The sequence below is a fragment of the Strix aluco genome, unplaced genomic scaffold (assembly GCF_031877795.1).
Source record: "Strix aluco isolate bStrAlu1 unplaced genomic scaffold, bStrAlu1.hap1 H_2, whole genome shotgun sequence".
Lineage (NCBI taxonomy): Eukaryota > Metazoa > Chordata > Aves > Strigiformes > Strigidae > Strix > Strix aluco.
Window position 1 is genome coordinate 107,664 of NW_027436667.1, and position 16,066 is coordinate 123,729.

At 50.5% G+C, this 16,066-nt stretch overlaps 2 protein-coding genes across 2 annotated transcripts; one reads left to right on the forward strand and one right to left on the reverse strand.

The window, feature by feature from the left end:
* Positions 1-465: 465 nt before the first annotated feature.
* On the reverse strand, positions 466-1,334 carry LOC141919148 (olfactory receptor 4S2-like). The gene is given in 2 exon segments (XM_074814172.1): positions 466-986; positions 989-1,334. Coding segments are annotated over 2 exon segments (867 nt in total).
* Positions 1,335-11,908: 10,574 nt separating this feature from the next.
* On the forward strand, positions 11,909-13,718 carry LOC141919149 (E3 ubiquitin-protein ligase PHF7-like). Its single transcript, XM_074814173.1, is given in 9 exon segments — positions 11,909-11,954; positions 12,135-12,226; positions 12,320-12,421; positions 12,698-12,822; positions 12,907-13,074; positions 13,076-13,129; positions 13,131-13,259; positions 13,355-13,541; positions 13,713-13,718. Coding segments are annotated over 9 exon segments (909 nt in total).
* Positions 13,719-16,066: the final 2,348 nt, after the last annotated feature.

The following is a 16,066-nucleotide window of genomic DNA, read 5'->3' on the forward strand; positions in this document are numbered from 1 at the left end:
AAGCTGCCAGTGCTGTGCCGTACTGAAAGGTTTGTGTACTCTTGGAAGCTTGCTACCACCATCACTCCTTTGTGTAAAAATTTCTGGAGATGCTACTCTCCAAAGCTTTTAGGAGCTTTTGTTCTTAGGAAAGAACAACCTCTCAAAATACTTGGTTATTTCTCCTATTGCCAGGAGAAGCCTGGACAAATACCCAAGCTACAGCTATGAGGTGCCTGGAGGTAAATACCACAATACCACCCCCAATGCTCAGGTTTGGTAGCTGACAATAACTTCACATCCTTTTGACTGACAGTTTCCAAAGAAGATGAGTTACACAAAACCTTTAATTTAGTATCAGCCGTATTCTGAACAGCTGTGCTGAAAGCAGAGCGACATTACTGGAAAGTCTCTCCTGAACACTTCTCTTTCACTCCCCATGCTTTCTTAAGCTCACATCATCTCACAAACATGCACTGTGTTGTTTCATTTCTCACTTCTCTTCACTTTTCTGATCCACAACTTTTTCATGGCCTTTTTCACTTCTTCATTTCGGAGGGTGTAGATTAAGGGATTGAGCGTAGGCGTAATGATGGTGTAGAACACAGAGACCATCTTGTCTGCTGAGAAGGTGGTGGAAGGGCGCATATAGATGAAAACGCATGGCCCAAAGAACAGAACTACAACAGCGATGTGGGAACTACATCTATAGAGTGCTTGGAGACGCCCTTTGGCAGAGCGTGTCCTCAAAGAAACCACGATAACAGCATAGGACACAACAAGAACAACAGAACAGCTCAGGGAAATCCCACCACTATTGGCAGCCACGATGACACCAGTGATGTAGATGTCAGTGCAGGCCAGCTTTGGTGAAGGGTGAACATCACAGAAGTAGTGGTCAATCTCATTGGGCCCACAAAAAGGTAGCCAAATGGCCAGCAAGGTCTGCCCCACTGAGGGTACAAAGCCCCCCACCCAAGAAGCTGCCACCAGCCAGCCACAGACATGTTGTTCACAATATTTGTGTAATGAAGCGGCCTGCATATAGCGACACAACGATCACAGGCCATCACTGTGAGAAGGAAGATCTCAGTGCACCCGAAGAAATGGCCTTGAGCTATGCAGCCCACAAAAGAGATGGTCTTCTTCTCAACAGGAAGGTCATAAATGAGTTTGGGAGCTGTGACAGTAGAGTAACTGATGTCTACAGAAGACAAGTAGCTCAGGAAGAAGTACATGGCAGAGTTCAGCTGTTCACTTGTCTTTATCGTAGGGATGATAAGCAGGTTTCCAAGAATGGTGGTGGCATAGAAGATTAAGAATAATGAGAAGCACGTTTTTGCTACTGTCCTCATTCCATCTCATTGCCTTACGTCATGTAGGCACCTATATCTGAGCCAGTCATGTGCACTCTTTTTTCTGCCTTTGCAGGGCAACTCATGACCAGCCTAAGGTGTCTACTTAAGGTGTCTAAGATGTGATGAATTACATTCTGGAGACGCCTCTTTCTTTCTGTTGACTCCAAGAGAATGACTAGAATGACTAATTCAGGGGAAGATTCCCACAGAGGAATACTTCTAAAAGTATCTTTTCAGGGAGAGACTATAGGTATGTGATATAATGCAATCAATTGCAAAATAAAATAAATACAGTGTGGAAGGTTAACTTTCAAAAAGGATGGGTAATTGCACCATCTCCTTGCTCCTAGGGAAGAATGCTTCCCTAAAATCTCAGGTGCTTAATGGAAACAAAAGAACAAAATACCCTAATCTGGGGCTACAGAACTAGCTCTGCATGCTTCCAAGCAAAGATAGCCATAGACAATTGATAACTTCAGTGAAAATTTCTTTTTGTATTTTCACACTTGTCCAAGAAGGGAAACGAAAGAGGAAGGGAAATCAGGAAAAGAGAAAAGAAAAGAAAAGAAAAGAAAAGAAAAGAAAAGAAAAGAAAAGAAAAGAAAAGAAAAGAAAAGAAAAGAAAAGAAAAGAAAAGAAAAGAAAAGAAAAGAAAAGAAAAGAAAAGAAAAGAAAAGAAAAGAAAAGAAAAGAAAAGAAAAGAAAAGAAAAGAAAAGAAAAGAAAAGAAAAGAAAAGAAAAGAAAAGAAAGGAAAAGAAAGGAAAAGAAAGGAAAAGAAAAGAAAAGAAAGGAAAAGAAAGGAAAAGAAAGGAAAAGAAAGGAAAAGAAAGGAAAAGAAAAGAAAGGAAAAGAAAAGAAAAGAAAAGAAAAGAAAAGAAAAGAAAAGAAAAGAAAAGAAAAGAAAAGAAAAGAAAAGAAAAGAAAAGAAAAGAAAAGAAAAGAAAAGAAAAGAAAAGAAAAGAAAAGAAAAGAAAAGAAAAGAAAAGAAAAGAAAAGAAAAGAAAAGGAAAAGAGAAGAGAAGAGAAGAGAAGAGAAGAGAAGAGAAGAGAAGAGAAGAGAAGAGAAGAGAAGAGAAGAGAAGAGAAGAGAAGAAAAGAAAAGAAAAGAAAAGAAAAGAAAAGAAAAGAAAAGAAAAGAAAAGAAAAGAAAAGAAAAGAAAAGAAAAGAAAAGAAAAGAAAAGAAAAGAAAAGAAAAGAAAAGAAAAGAAAAGAAAAGAAAAGAAAAGAAAAGAAAAGAAAAGAAAAGAAAAGAAAAGAAAAGAAAAGAAAAGAAAAGAAAAGAAAAGAAAAGAAAAGAAAAAGGATCCCAAGAACCTGGAAGACTTACCTCCTCTGTGTTTGGAGATCTAACATTTTCTGTAAGAGCTGTATGATTTTATCTCCCCAACACCTGTCTTCCCTGGCAGGAATATGTTAGAGCGCAGACTCTTTAAAGAACATAGAATAGCTTCTGGAAATCTTCCAACACTTGCTTAGGAGACGCCTTTTACTGTATAATCCCATCTAATTACATTTCTTGCATCACAAGTGTATCTTGGTATTTTCTACCTGAGTGAGAACTGCTTTGGTGGGCTGTCTGGGTAGTGTGGCCTGGCCTGGGTGCACGGAAGGATGCATTCACAACCCAGCAGCAGAAAGAAGACTGAGAAGAAAACTGCTTAAGTAGCACTCTTTAACCCTCTCCAAGGAAATCTACCACCACAAGGGCTCCTGGGGCTGGAGGAGGGAGGTGTGGAGGCTTACTGAAGGGAAGGCATGAAAGGAAGGGGCAAAGGAGGAGAAAATAACTCTCTCCTGACTGAAAAGTTTGAGCAAACATATATTAAAGAAATAGCCATCAGTCAGTGATGATGATATTCTGAAGGCATTTCAGGATTTCTCCAGTAGAAATAACAGCCAATGGATTAGCTGAATATTAAACTGGACAAGCATTTGCAATGACCTAGTCCAGTTAACCCTTTCCAGAGTCTTCCAGTAAGCCATGATTTAGGGTTTTCCCAAGAGTGGAGGCCCATTAGATCCACGGCTTTGGCTTTATAGCATTGTGAGTAATAAAACAATACATTTAAATCTTTGTGTATCCCGAAAACAAAACACATAAACCACAAATCTTTTAAAAAAAGTCAGAGAGATTTCTATTAGTAAGGAGAGCGGTGTCATGCTCTGGGGCTGGCAGTTACCTGTCACAATAGTCTTGTAAAGGGTAAGTCAGGCACACTTCTATCCGTGGTGCTTATGACTGAGCTTTCACAAAGACAGCAGACGCCCTGCGTTACCTCTTGATGGCCCTTCAAGTCCTCTCTTGCATGAAATTTCATCACTGGCAACCCAATGAATAAAGCCTCTTGTAAGAACTTGCACGTTTTAGCAAAGGTCAGCAAATTACAGAATGAGTAAAAAACATCCTGCTTTTACAAATGGGAGAACTGAGGGAGGAAGTCAGCTATTTTATGCTGTGGAAGTCATCTGAGGTGAGTCTTCGTCACTCTAGGCTTTCCTATGGAAAGAAATACAACTCTCCAGAATTTGGTTCACCTGATCTACCTCAGACCTGATTTTAGGATGGGATTAGGTCTGAAATAGACGTTTAGATTTTGAACAAAATTGCTTAGGGCAGACAAAGGCTGCATCAAAGAGTTGCAGTCAATGGCTCAATGTCCAAATGGAAACCAGCAACAAGTGGTGTCCCTCAAGGGTCCATGCTGGGACCAATACTATTTAATATCTTCATCATTTATATAGACAGTGGGATCGAGTGCACCCTCAGCAAGTTTGCAGATGACACCCAGCTGAGTGGTGCAGTTGATACACTTGAGGAAGGGATGTGCCGTCCAGAAGGACCTTGACAGGTGTAAGGAGTGGGCCCATGAGAACCTCATGAAGTTCAACAAGGCCAAGTGCAAGTTCCTGCGCATGGGTTGAGGCAACCCCCACTATCAGTACAGATCGGAGGATGAAGGGATTGAGAGCAGCCCTGCAGACAAGGACTTGGGGATACTGGTGGATGAAAAATTGAACATGAGCCGGCAATGTGCGCTTGCAGCCCAGAAAGCCAGTCATATCCTGGGGTTCATCAAAAGAAGCATGGCCAGCAGGTCAAGGGAGGTGATTCTCCCCTTCTACTCCACTCTGGTGAGACCCCACCTGGAATACTGCATCCAGCTCTGGGGTCCTCAGTACAAGACAGATATGGACCTGTTAGAGCGGGTCCACAGGAGGGCCATGAAAAAGATCAGAGGGCCGGAACAGCTCTCCTATGGAGAAAGGTTGAGAGGCTTCAGCCTGAAGAAGAGAAGCCCCCTCAAGACCTTCTTGTGGCCTTTCAATATTTCATAAGACAGAGAAAGGTTTTTCAACAGGGCCTGTAGTGACAGGACAAGGGGCAACAGTTTTAAACTGGAAGAGAGTAGATTTAGATTGGACACGAGGAAGACATTGTTTATGATGAGGGTGGTGAGACACTGCAACAGGTTGCCCAGAGTATTCAAGGCCAGGTTGGATGGGGCTTTGAGCAAACTGATCTAGTGAAAGATGCCCCTACCTATGACAGGGAGGGTTGGACTAGATAATCTTTAAAGGTCTTTTCCAACCCAAACCATCCTATGATTCTGTGCAATCTTGCTGTCAAGAAGAGCCTCGTCTTTCTTAACTTAAAGCTTCTGCAGCCAAAGTTGAATCTATGAAATCAAACAGAATAAAGCAAATGGAGATGCTATTTCATGCATCAGCTCAACTCATCACTGCTCTGAAGTCTACTGCATATTTTTAGCTTCTGACTTATGGGTGTCAATAAATAAATTGTTTCATCCACTGCCCATTACTTTGGTTCACTGACATTTCTTGAAATTTAGAATGGCCAAATAACAAGCAAGGCAAGGTAGGCATCTCCCGACGCAGAATGCCAGCGATCCATGCAGTGGAAATGAAAACCCCCAAATTAATGAGGAGGTTAAATACTGCTCTAAGTGAAAATAGTCTTCTAACTTAAAGATCATCTCACCCTGTAGCCTGGAGTCCTGGCCAGATTCACAAGCGGTCACAGTAGTCACTATAGGAAACAGAGTATTGGGTAAGAAAGTAAAAACAGTCTTACAGTCTTTGGGAAAGGAAGAGGAACAGCAAATGACAGAAGCAGCTAAAGGTGAACCAGCAGGTATCTAGCCTGCTAAGCTGTTTGGGCCAGATCTGCCAGTTTCTGTATCCACTGACACACATGGCAGCAATTTGGCTAACATCATAGTCATCTCCTTTTGTCTCCCTGTCCAAACGGACTAGCAGAAGGGACTTAATTCACCAGCCCAAATCAAGAGTTGCTGGTATCTCCTGTTGCAAAACAGTTTCCTATAAGGATGTGCTCACTACCAGGAAAGGAGAAAGGTGTTTTCTCCATTTTCACTCCACTGACTGTGACAGGTGGATCTGGACACCATGGTGGTGGCAGCTCATGCACACAGAGGGACTGTACATGGTGAGAAGATGAGTGAGGTGTTGTGGGTAGGTAGTAAATGCTGACAAGGGGCTGTCTTGATAGAGACATGAGGTGTGGATTTGATGGTGGGCAGGATGAGGCTGAGGCACTCTTTGGGGGGCAAGTTGTGAAACTGGAAGTGGAAGGCACAAGGCTGGAGGCTGTCTTGAGGGATTTTGTGAAATCGCAAGTGCCTGAGGTGTGGGGAAGGACTGTGCTGAAAGACAGCATGAAGTGGCAGGTAATACTGTGGGGCGTGAAGTTACATCAGAAGAGCTCCTGCCATCAGACGGGCATTGTGTATTGAAGGCAGCACAAGAAGAGGTTGTGGGGATCCCAGTGATACCGAAAGAGCCGGTTGAAGAAAACTCTCTAAAACTCAAAGTCAGAGTGTTAGAAAGCGGGCATTCTTTATTGCAGCGCCGGGTGCACGGGGGATCTCTCCACCTAACGTGCACACCTAAGCCAGTGACTCTACGACTTAAATGCAGGTATCTTATACATATTCATGAGGTTTCACAATACAAACATACATATTTATAACAAAGTGTAATTAGTTCTAAAGCTTTGTGTCAACAGTTCCTTCTGCCTTATCTGAAATGGGATGCGTATCCTTGAGATGGGAGTCATCTGTTTGGGTCATAAACATATGAACATTCTCATGCTCTCTTCCACCTTATCGGAAACGTGATGCGATGCGCATCCTTGAGTGGAGTCATCCCTCTTGGTTCCCATGTTTGATATGCGATGCGCATCCTTGAGTTGGGAGTCATGCTCTTGGATCACAGATGTCCTCCATCTCCGGGCGTCAGAGGCCCAGACTCACTTCATTGAGTCATAAAATGCCCGTATATCTCTTGTCACCCTGGTGCTATATCCTCTGTCCTTGGGGCTCTATCTTTGTTTATGTACGCTTGTTTTCTTTTGTTCTCACAGTTCAGAAATGCCTCGTTCCCACAGCTCAAAAGGGCTTTAGTTTAAACAGACACCTCTCAAGCTTACTATTGCTAACCATTCTATAGTTATGTGCTTAATTTCTTAACATTTCTATATCACCACCGCTGTCACTCCCCCCCACACACCCCCCCAGTTGCCCCACACACCATGTGCCTGCTGTCCCCACCATCCCCTGCAGGGGTTTGGGGGGGGGTGTCCCTTTGATGCCAACTCCCCATCCCTGCACCCCCAACCCCTCGAGGACACCTCCCAATGCCCCCCACAACCCTTCCCCTCAGATTTGGGGACCCTGTTGTCACCCGTGTGCCGCCCACCCCCCTGGAAGGGGACCACACCGGGCTGACAAAAAAAGCCACCAGCGGCCTCCACTTGTGCATCAACAGCATCGACCAGGATGGGGGACACAGGGACACCCCAGGGGGGACACAGGGACATGGGGACACCTCCCCCATACTCCCATGGGTCTCCTGGAGGTCTACAAATTAATATCCTGGGGATGGGAGGGGACATCGGGACCCCAAGTTGGCTCTTGGGGACAGCCCCATCTATGACACATCCCCCACGTTGACACCCCATGACCTTGAGGGGACAAAGGAGACACCAAACTGGCTCTTGGGGACATCTCCATCTGTTGCGGATGAAAGTATTAACATGGTAATGATTTAACAGGAAATCTAGATTTATTAATAACTAACAGCACTTGATCATTACAAAAGAATTCAGAAAATGTTATAAAAATAGCCACTTATCTACAGATTCTAAGATGACAAGATTCACAATAACTTACTTTACGGTGTCTTAATTTATACATATGTACATGCGCATAGACAAACACAAAATGTATAAACACACACAGAGACAAAAGTATCCGGATCCAGTAGAATGAAGTATGTACCCACACACCAGTAAGCAGAGAAAGAGTGGGTGAAAGAGAAGCTAGCTCAAAGGAAAATTTCCCTCCTCTCGAGTTTAGAGTAAATACCCACAATGCCTCAGCATTCCTCAACCGGCGATAATTGAGACTCGAGAGGGTTGACTTCGCCCTGGCCTTCCGTCAGCTGTGGCAGCACACAACACCGTAAGGGTTTGGTACCTGAGAGGCGTCCCAGCTCAGGGGAGATGCTGGTCACAGGCCTGCTGTGATCCAGGAGAGCTCAAAGGGTCTCCCTTGGGGTCGCAATTTATAAGGTCCAAGATAATTGACTTTTGTCAGATACCTTTTGCTCACGTCCAGCTCGGACAACGAAGTATTCTGGTGCCTTCCAGCAGTCACACAAGAACTTGAAGAATGTGCAACTCTGTTATTGTTCCCATTTGACCCCATCCCAGGCACAGGTGTGCCAGGCCTTTGGGAGATGATGGGCTGTTATAACCGTTTCCCAGCAATCGGGAGGGCAGGAGCCAGGCTCGTTAAGGGGGCACCTTAACGTTATCAGTCCTTATCTCCACAGATTGGTGTATAGCTCGGGGGAGGTGGCTGGAATCACACCTGGCACAGAGCAGCCCAACAAGGAGGGGCAGGGAGGGCTGAGAATTGCACCACCACAATCCACCCCGTGACTAAAGTCAATTTACCTTGTCCATAGAGTGGCAGTGTGCTTGCCTCTTGCCTCTATGCCTATAAACAGAGGATGCCACAATCCCATTATAATTGGAGGGGATTTTGTGTTTGATTAGCTTCTATTAAAAAAAAAATTATTTGGGGGAAGTATACACACGGGGACACTTTTGTAACTGCGTAATCTGTCTAACCATCCTCCAAACCTTAATATACAAAACTATAATAAGCAGTAAACATATTAAAGTTAGAATTAGGAAAATCATGACCGGGTGAAACATGGAATTAAACAGTCCTGTGGCTGTTGGTGACCACCAAATTAAGCTTTCCCACCATCGATGTTCTTCATCCTTTTTGACTCTCATTAGCACTTGATGTATTTCTTTTATATCATGCCGTACCGTCATAAGAGTCTTTTGTCCAGTTTTTAAAGGCCTTTTAAAGCCAACCACCAGAGCCTACCTGGAGCCATCTTGGACAAAACCTGGCCACCCAGATCCTACTCAGGGTTGTCTTTGATCCTGGCCTGCCACGCAGAGACTGATTAGAGCCCAGCTAGACACCACCTGGCCACCCAGAGGCAACCTAGAACCTGCCTGGAGCAGAGGTAATCCCCCCAGAGCCTACTCAGAGCCCTTGTGGCCTACCGCCAGCTAGCCAGAGATTACTTGGAGCCCATTTGGACCAAAGGTGGCAAGCCAGAGCCAACTCAGAGCTCTCCATGAGGCCGGCATGCCACCCAGAGACTACTTACTGTTCAGTTGGACACAAGCTGCCCCGCCAGAGGCTCTGGCTCTCTGGCTAATGCAGGAAGGTAGGCTCTGGCTAAGGTTGGAAGATGGGCTCTGGTTGTCTGGCTAACAATGCCAGAAGGTGGGCTCTGGTTCTCTAGATCACAACACAGAAAGGTAGGCTCTGGCTCTCAGAGCCCTCTTGGACCCCGTCCTGCCAGCCAGATCCTACTCAGAGTTGTCTGGAGGCGGGTATGCCACCCAGAGCCTATCTAGAGCGCAGCTGGCCAGCCAGAGGAAACCAAAACCCTGCCAGTCAGGACCTCAGGTCAGCCAGCCAGAGTCTGCTCAGAGCCCTGGTGGCCTGCAGCACTCTAGTCAGAGCCTACTTGCAGCCCTCTTGGACCAAAGCTGCCCAGACAGATCCTACTCAGATTTGTCCTTGAGAACGGCATGGCACCCAGAGCCTACTTAGAGCTCACTTGGACACAAGCTGGCCAGCCAGAGGCAATGTAGAGCCTGCCTAGACCACAGCTCAGCCAGCCAGAGCCTACTCAGAGCCGTCTTGGACCCCAGCTTGCTAGCCAAATCCTACTCAGGCTTGTCTTTGAGCCCGGTGTGACAGCCAGAGCCTTCTTCGAGCCCAGCTGGAGACCACCTGGCCAGCCAGAGGCAACTTAGAGTCCGCCTGCACAAGAGCTAATTCAGGCAGAGCCTACTTGTGTCCCTCGTGGAGCACAGCTGGCCGGACAGGTCCTATTCAGAGTTGCCTTTGAGCCTGGCCTGCCACCCACAGCCTGTTTATAGCACAGTTGGATACCAGCTGGCCAGCCAGAGGCAACTTAAGAGTCTGTCTGGACCACAGCTCAGCTAGCCACCACCTGCTCACAGCCCTCTTGGACGGCAGCAGCTGGCCAGCCAGAGCCTACCCAGAGCCATTGTGGCCTGCAGCCTGCGATCCAAAGCCTACTTGGAGACCACTGGACAGCACAGCTGGACAGCCACAGCCTACTCAGAGTACTTCTTGAGGCCAGCATGCCATCCAGAGACTAATTGGAGCCCAGGAGGACACCACCTGGCCACCCAGAAGCAACCTACAGCCCGCCTAGACCACAGCTCAGCCAGCCAGATCCTACTCACAGCCCACTTGGACCCTAGCTGGTCAGAGACACCCTACTCAGAGCCCCTGTGCTAGCATACTTGGGGCCCCCTTGGAGACTAAAGCTGGCCAGTCAGATCCTACTTAGAGTTGTCTTAGAGCCTGTCCTACCACCCAGAGTGTACTGAGAGCCAGTAGGCTATCAGCTGGCCTTCCAGAGGCAACCGAGAGCCCGCCAACACCACAGGTCAGCCAACCACAGCCTACTCACAGCCCTCTGGGACGTCAGCTGGCCAGACAGAGCCTATTCATATCAACTTTGTCCTGCAGGCTGCCAGCCACACCCTACCTGGAGTCCTTGGTATAGGCCCTTGAGACCCCAAGATGCTAAACACTGGTTAAGAAAGCAATTTTAAATACACAAATCTAATTTCCTTCAGTGTTTAAGTAACTGAATGAACTGCTCCTCCATCCTGGCTATGAGCTCTTGCTAGAAGGAGGATTCATTTCCCTGCACCTTGTATGCGGCTCCTGCTTAAAATACTGAGCTGAATCAGCAGATCCTGTCCTGGAGGAATAGGTAACCCTGTTCAGAACCTCTCTGCATCACACAGCCCCAATTTGTCTCTGCAGATTAAGGGACAGAAGCAAAACAGAAACAGGACAAAGAATCAACTAACATAAACTGCTGGATTTGGAGGTCTCGTATCCCCCTCCCTAAAGACACGTCCAAAGACACCTGGGCTAAAGATTTGTTCCTTCAAGTACAAGAGGTAATACAGTAAACCCCCTTGTTTTCTCTGGGGTTTGGTCACCAGAGGGCTGCCCACCAGCCCCTGGACAGAAGAGCACACATCCTAATTAAAGGCAACATGTAAAAGCCCAAAGCAACAAGGTGGCATCTGGCAAGTGACAAAGATACAGCAGCTTTTGGGAACAGTTCTTTGAAGGGAAAGCCAGAGTTGACAGGCATCCCCGCTGGAAGGCTCTTACAGAGGAGAGTGTTAAACAGCGTCAACAGGCAGGTTTAAGCGTTGTCTGGGAAATGTCAAACACTGCCAAGATACCACAGAGCTCTCTGCAGCCAAGCCCCAGCGAGGGACTCCTGTGGGCTCATCTCTGAGAACACAGACTGATGGGCCACCAGCCCTGCCCACAGAAAATACCTTATTAGCAGCTGGTGCAGAGAGTACAGCGCCCTCAAAACCACCAAACCAGCCAGGTCAGCCCACCCAGACACCCAGCATCTCCCCGCGTGCAGCACCTGCAGCCACATCTGCAGCCCAGCCCTGCTGTCAGGAGTCCTCTCGGACTGGTCGGGTCAGCGCCCCGTATGTGGGGGTACTGATGTCACCGTGGCCATGGAAACCTGCCAAGGGTGTCCCTGCCCATATATGGGGTGTGATATGACTGTGGCCATAGTGACCCGCCAAGGGTGTCCCTGCCCATAGATGGGGGTGCCGATGTCACAATGGCCGCTGTGACACGCAGGGACAAGCCTATAAAAAGGATCGCTGGGCTCCAGCCGTGTGTCAGTGCGACCTGGGAGGTGAGGAGAGGGCAGGGGAGGGATGATGGAGCTTGCGGGGGGCTGCTGACGGAGGAGGGGGGGTCCCACACCTCGGGGCACTGGGGCTGTGCTGAGAGCTGACCCACGCCCTGCTTGTCTCTCAGAGTCAGCCGAGGAGCATCTGGGAGAGACACCCCGGTGCTGCTGGGACAGGGACGCTCCCAACGCTCATTGTGGTTGTGCACCATGTCTGAGAGGGAAGAGGAGGAGGCCCCCGACCCGATGGAAGAGGGTGAGAGCAAAGTGGCGTGGGGAGGCAGTGCCTGCGATGCCCCTTCCTCTACATGGCCCCCAGCCCTGCCCCTCAGCCCCTCAGGGACGGAGCAGGCCCCTGGGAACAATCCCTCAGAGACGCTTCCCCCAACCCCACAGAGGTGCTCATTCCCGCCGGCACTTGCTCTCTCCCCTCCAGTGTGCGTGCTGTGCGGCCGGACAGCGGCAGACCCGGTTCTCTGCGGACGGAAAATCAAGATTGAAGAGCTCTGTGCTCATTTCTTCTGCCTGGTGAGTGCCCCGGGGCTCCCTCCAGCTCACTGACAGGCACTCCCGGCCATGCTCTCCTCATCAGCTCCTCCTCTCTTCTCTACTCTTCTGCAGCTTTTTGCCAGTGAGCTTTTATTCTGGCTGGACGAGGAATCAGGGATGCTGTCATCTGACACTGAGGACCTTGCCCACACAGTCGAGCGGGCGGCGCAGAAGGTGAGGACCTGACAAGGTCAGGGACATTTGTGTCAGGAGAGGTTTGGGGGAGCTTAGCCCAGAGCCCAGGAAAGCCCAGCCCTTCCAAGCAGCCCTGGGACAAAAGCCTTGCTCCCAGCAGCTCCACAGAGGCTCCAGCCCAGGAGCCTCGTGCGCCGGGCGGATCTGTGGGCTATGGCCCAGCAGCGGCCACATCCTGCGCCCTGCCTGGAGGCATGGGACTGGCTGGTGAGGCCCTGAGGCTGCCGCTGACGGGGGCTGCTCTGCTCTTTATAGAAATGCTTCATCTGTGGTGAGAGTGGGGCCGCCATCACCTGCTGCCGGGAGGGCTGCGACCGCAGCTTCCATCTGCCCTGTGCCACGGAGGGTCAATGTATCACCCAGTACTTTTTTCCGCACAGGTACGTCGTCGTCTCCTCCTCACCCCCACCAGGGAAGGACCCAGCACTTCTCACCCTCACTCATCCCTTCCCTCTTCCCCCCAGGTCCTTCTGCAGGGAGCACCGACCACAGCAGGAGGTGGAGGCGGCTCCGGAGAAGAACACCAACTGCCTCATCTGCCTGGACCCTGTGGAGGACAGAAAGTCCTACCACACCATGGTGTGCCCCGCCTGCAAACACGCCTGGTTCCACCGGGGCTGCATCCAGGTAGGAGCCGTTCCCTCACGCCCAGGACATGGCAGGCTCACGGCAGCACCAGAGCCTCACTCCTACTCTTGTTTCCTCTGCAGGGCCAGGCTCGGTATGCTGCTACTATTTCCTTCAACTGCCCCCTCTGCAGAGACAAGTATGACTTTCTCGTGGACATGGTCACAATGGGCATCCGAATCCCCTTGAGGTTGGTGTCCTGCCAGCTCACAGGACAGGAGGCTGCAAGCCCTGTGTCATGCCAGGGGCTGCCCCTGCAGTCCTGGACCTCTGCTGCCCCATCAGCCTGGGCTTCAGCCTCATGGAGGAGCTGCAAACCGGGCAGGGGGGAGGAGCAGGGCTGCCCTGCATCGCCCTTATGCCGGGGCAGCAGGGGCTCAACGATTTCCTTTTCCCCATCAGAAATCCATCACGGGACAACGGGCCTCCAGTCGAAGCATTAATCCAGAGGCACAGCCGCTGCGACGCTCGTGTGTGCCTTTGTCCCAGAGGCAGGGAGCAGGCAGAGGAACGCGGGTAAGTTGCCAAAGCGGCACCCTGGGCTCTGCACGGGATCGAAGCTCTGCACTGAGCTCGAAGTGGAAGAACTGAGAACAGGAGCTGTGCCGCACAATCCCGTGCTGCGGTCACTTTGTCCTCACAGCCATGAACCCTTTTGCTTCCCCAGGCCCTGGGAACTGCTCCTGTGCAGCTCCTGCGCTGCTGCAGGCACCCACCGGCGCTGCTCCAACTTGAGGACCAGCAGGACCAGCTGGGAGTGTGAGAGCTGTGCTGGCCAGGGCACCGGTAAGAGGCAAAGCACCTTCATGCCCCTGGGCTGGGGCCAGGGCCCAGGCAAGGCCTGGCAGCGGGTGCCCAGGCTGGGCTTGGCAGAGCCCCTCTGCTCCAGGAGGGCTGGGGCACCACTATGTCCTCTCCACAGTGGCCTCTGTGCCTGTGACCTTCCTGCTTCCCCTTACAGCCTCCGGTGACATCTCAGAGCTCGCTGGCTCTGGCACTGGTAGCCGGTCAGGATCGGGGTCATCCCATGACTCCCCAGCGCGTGAGGGCAGCAGCAGCTCCAGCTCACCTGGTCTCGACCACAGGCAACGCCGCTGCCGGGTGCAACGTCGGGCCCAGACGCCCTACAGACGGCCCAGAAGACAGCAGGAGAGGAGCCGCGCGCCAGCACCAAGTGCTGAGAGCAGCACCCCTGGCCAGGCAGCGCTGGGGACGTCCCACAGCTCCCCAGTACCGGAGAGCAGCAGCCCCAGCACCGCCAGCCAGCTGCCAGCGGAGTCCTCCTGCCCCTCTCCAGCACTCGAGAGTGGCAGCCGCTCCAGCCGCCATGGGCCCGTGCGGATGAGGGACCGCTCCCGTGTGGAACATCGGGCCCAAAACCCTTACAGCCAGCGTGGACGCAGACGTGGGACCAGCCGTGCGCCGTCCCCGTGTGCTGGCCCTGATCCCCCTCCACCGGCGCAATAAAGTTGGCCATTGATCTCTGCCATGGGACACTCCACGCTCATTTGTTGGCTTCTTCCTCCTACTCCCGTTTCTCGAGGGGCAGCGTTAGGGGCTGGGCCCAGAGCGTTTTTTTCCCCCAGGTCCTGGCAGCCCCTTGCCCAGACCTCCCTCCTTGCGGGCTGGCCTTGGCCGGCTGCCCAGCGCCATGGCCCTGTGCTTCGGGCCTCGCTGGCCCCGCAGCCGGCTCAGTCTCCCCGGGGAAGGTTCACACCAGTGGCAAAGCTACTTCTCTTTACAAGTTCCGCTCAGTGTCACGGCTGCAGTTGTGACATGGAGATTGCTGTAGATGGTCTTGCGACAGTAGCCGAAGGGCATTCCCCTTGCCCAGTTCCGGGTCCTGTTGCCCACCCTGATTGTTGCTGTACCAGACCCATCCAAACACACCATCAGCTCAGGCCACACAGAAGGTCCTAGGAAGGAATGTTGTCCCCAGCCTTCACCAGCCCTTGGCAGCCTGTTCAGCCCAAGAGCAAACCTGGGGCTCTGCGCTTGCTCAGCCCCTTGTCGTGCTTTGAACTCGCCCGGCAGCCAAACCCCACGCAGCCAATCGCTCATCCTCCCCCTGCCCGGGAAATGGGGGACCCATTGGAGGGACAAAAGGAGACTCATGGGTTGATATAAGAAATGGTTTAGTAATTGTAATAAAACAATAACAATGATAGAAAGTACAAACAGGTAATGCACCCTGTGATTGCTCACCACCCGCCGCCTGATACCCAGCCCCTTCCCAGCCAGCGATCCCCAAAAACCGAGACCCCGCAACCGCAATCCCAGATGCAAGAGAGAACCTCCACGCGCGCGGCGGGGCTGAAGGGCCGAGGCAGGAGCACCAGCTCTGTGCAGGGCCAGAAGGCAAAGCTCAGCCACACGCCCAGGAGCTGCGCAACCATCGTCGCCTGGCAAGGTGCTGCCCCTTGGGCTTCACGGGGACGGCCCGGGGTGGGCGGGGGGCTGTCGGTCCCCCCATCATCCTGCGTGGTACCAACAGTAGGTGAAGTAGTCCTTCAACTGACCACAGACATTAGGAAACTATCCCATGTCCCCATTCAAAGATGGAACGGCTGGAGCGGTGATTTATGGTCTCGGTTACCCGGAGCACCATGGGTAAAGCAGCTTCTATTTTATCTGTTATGTGCATTTGCCGCCTTGATGTTTTTACCGTGTGTTATTCCTTGCTTTGTTCAGTTAATCCAACCTGTTGTATCTAACACCCAATTCATATCTACTGTTTCACCTGACGGTGTGAGGCAGATTCGGGTTGTTCGCCAATCAAAGCCTGTAGATATCTTTTAGTTGTTTTTATTTGTCTTTGTTTACATTTAGGATAGACGCTTTTATGCCTAAACCACACGTAACAACCACCTTTTTTCCCCTCCCTGTCCCCAAAGACCGGGAGCACATCCCTCGGCTCAGCCTGGGACACATCTTGTTTGGTTGGTTAAAAAACTGTTAGTTGGTAGTGTTACTGTTACCTTTTTATATGTTTATTTA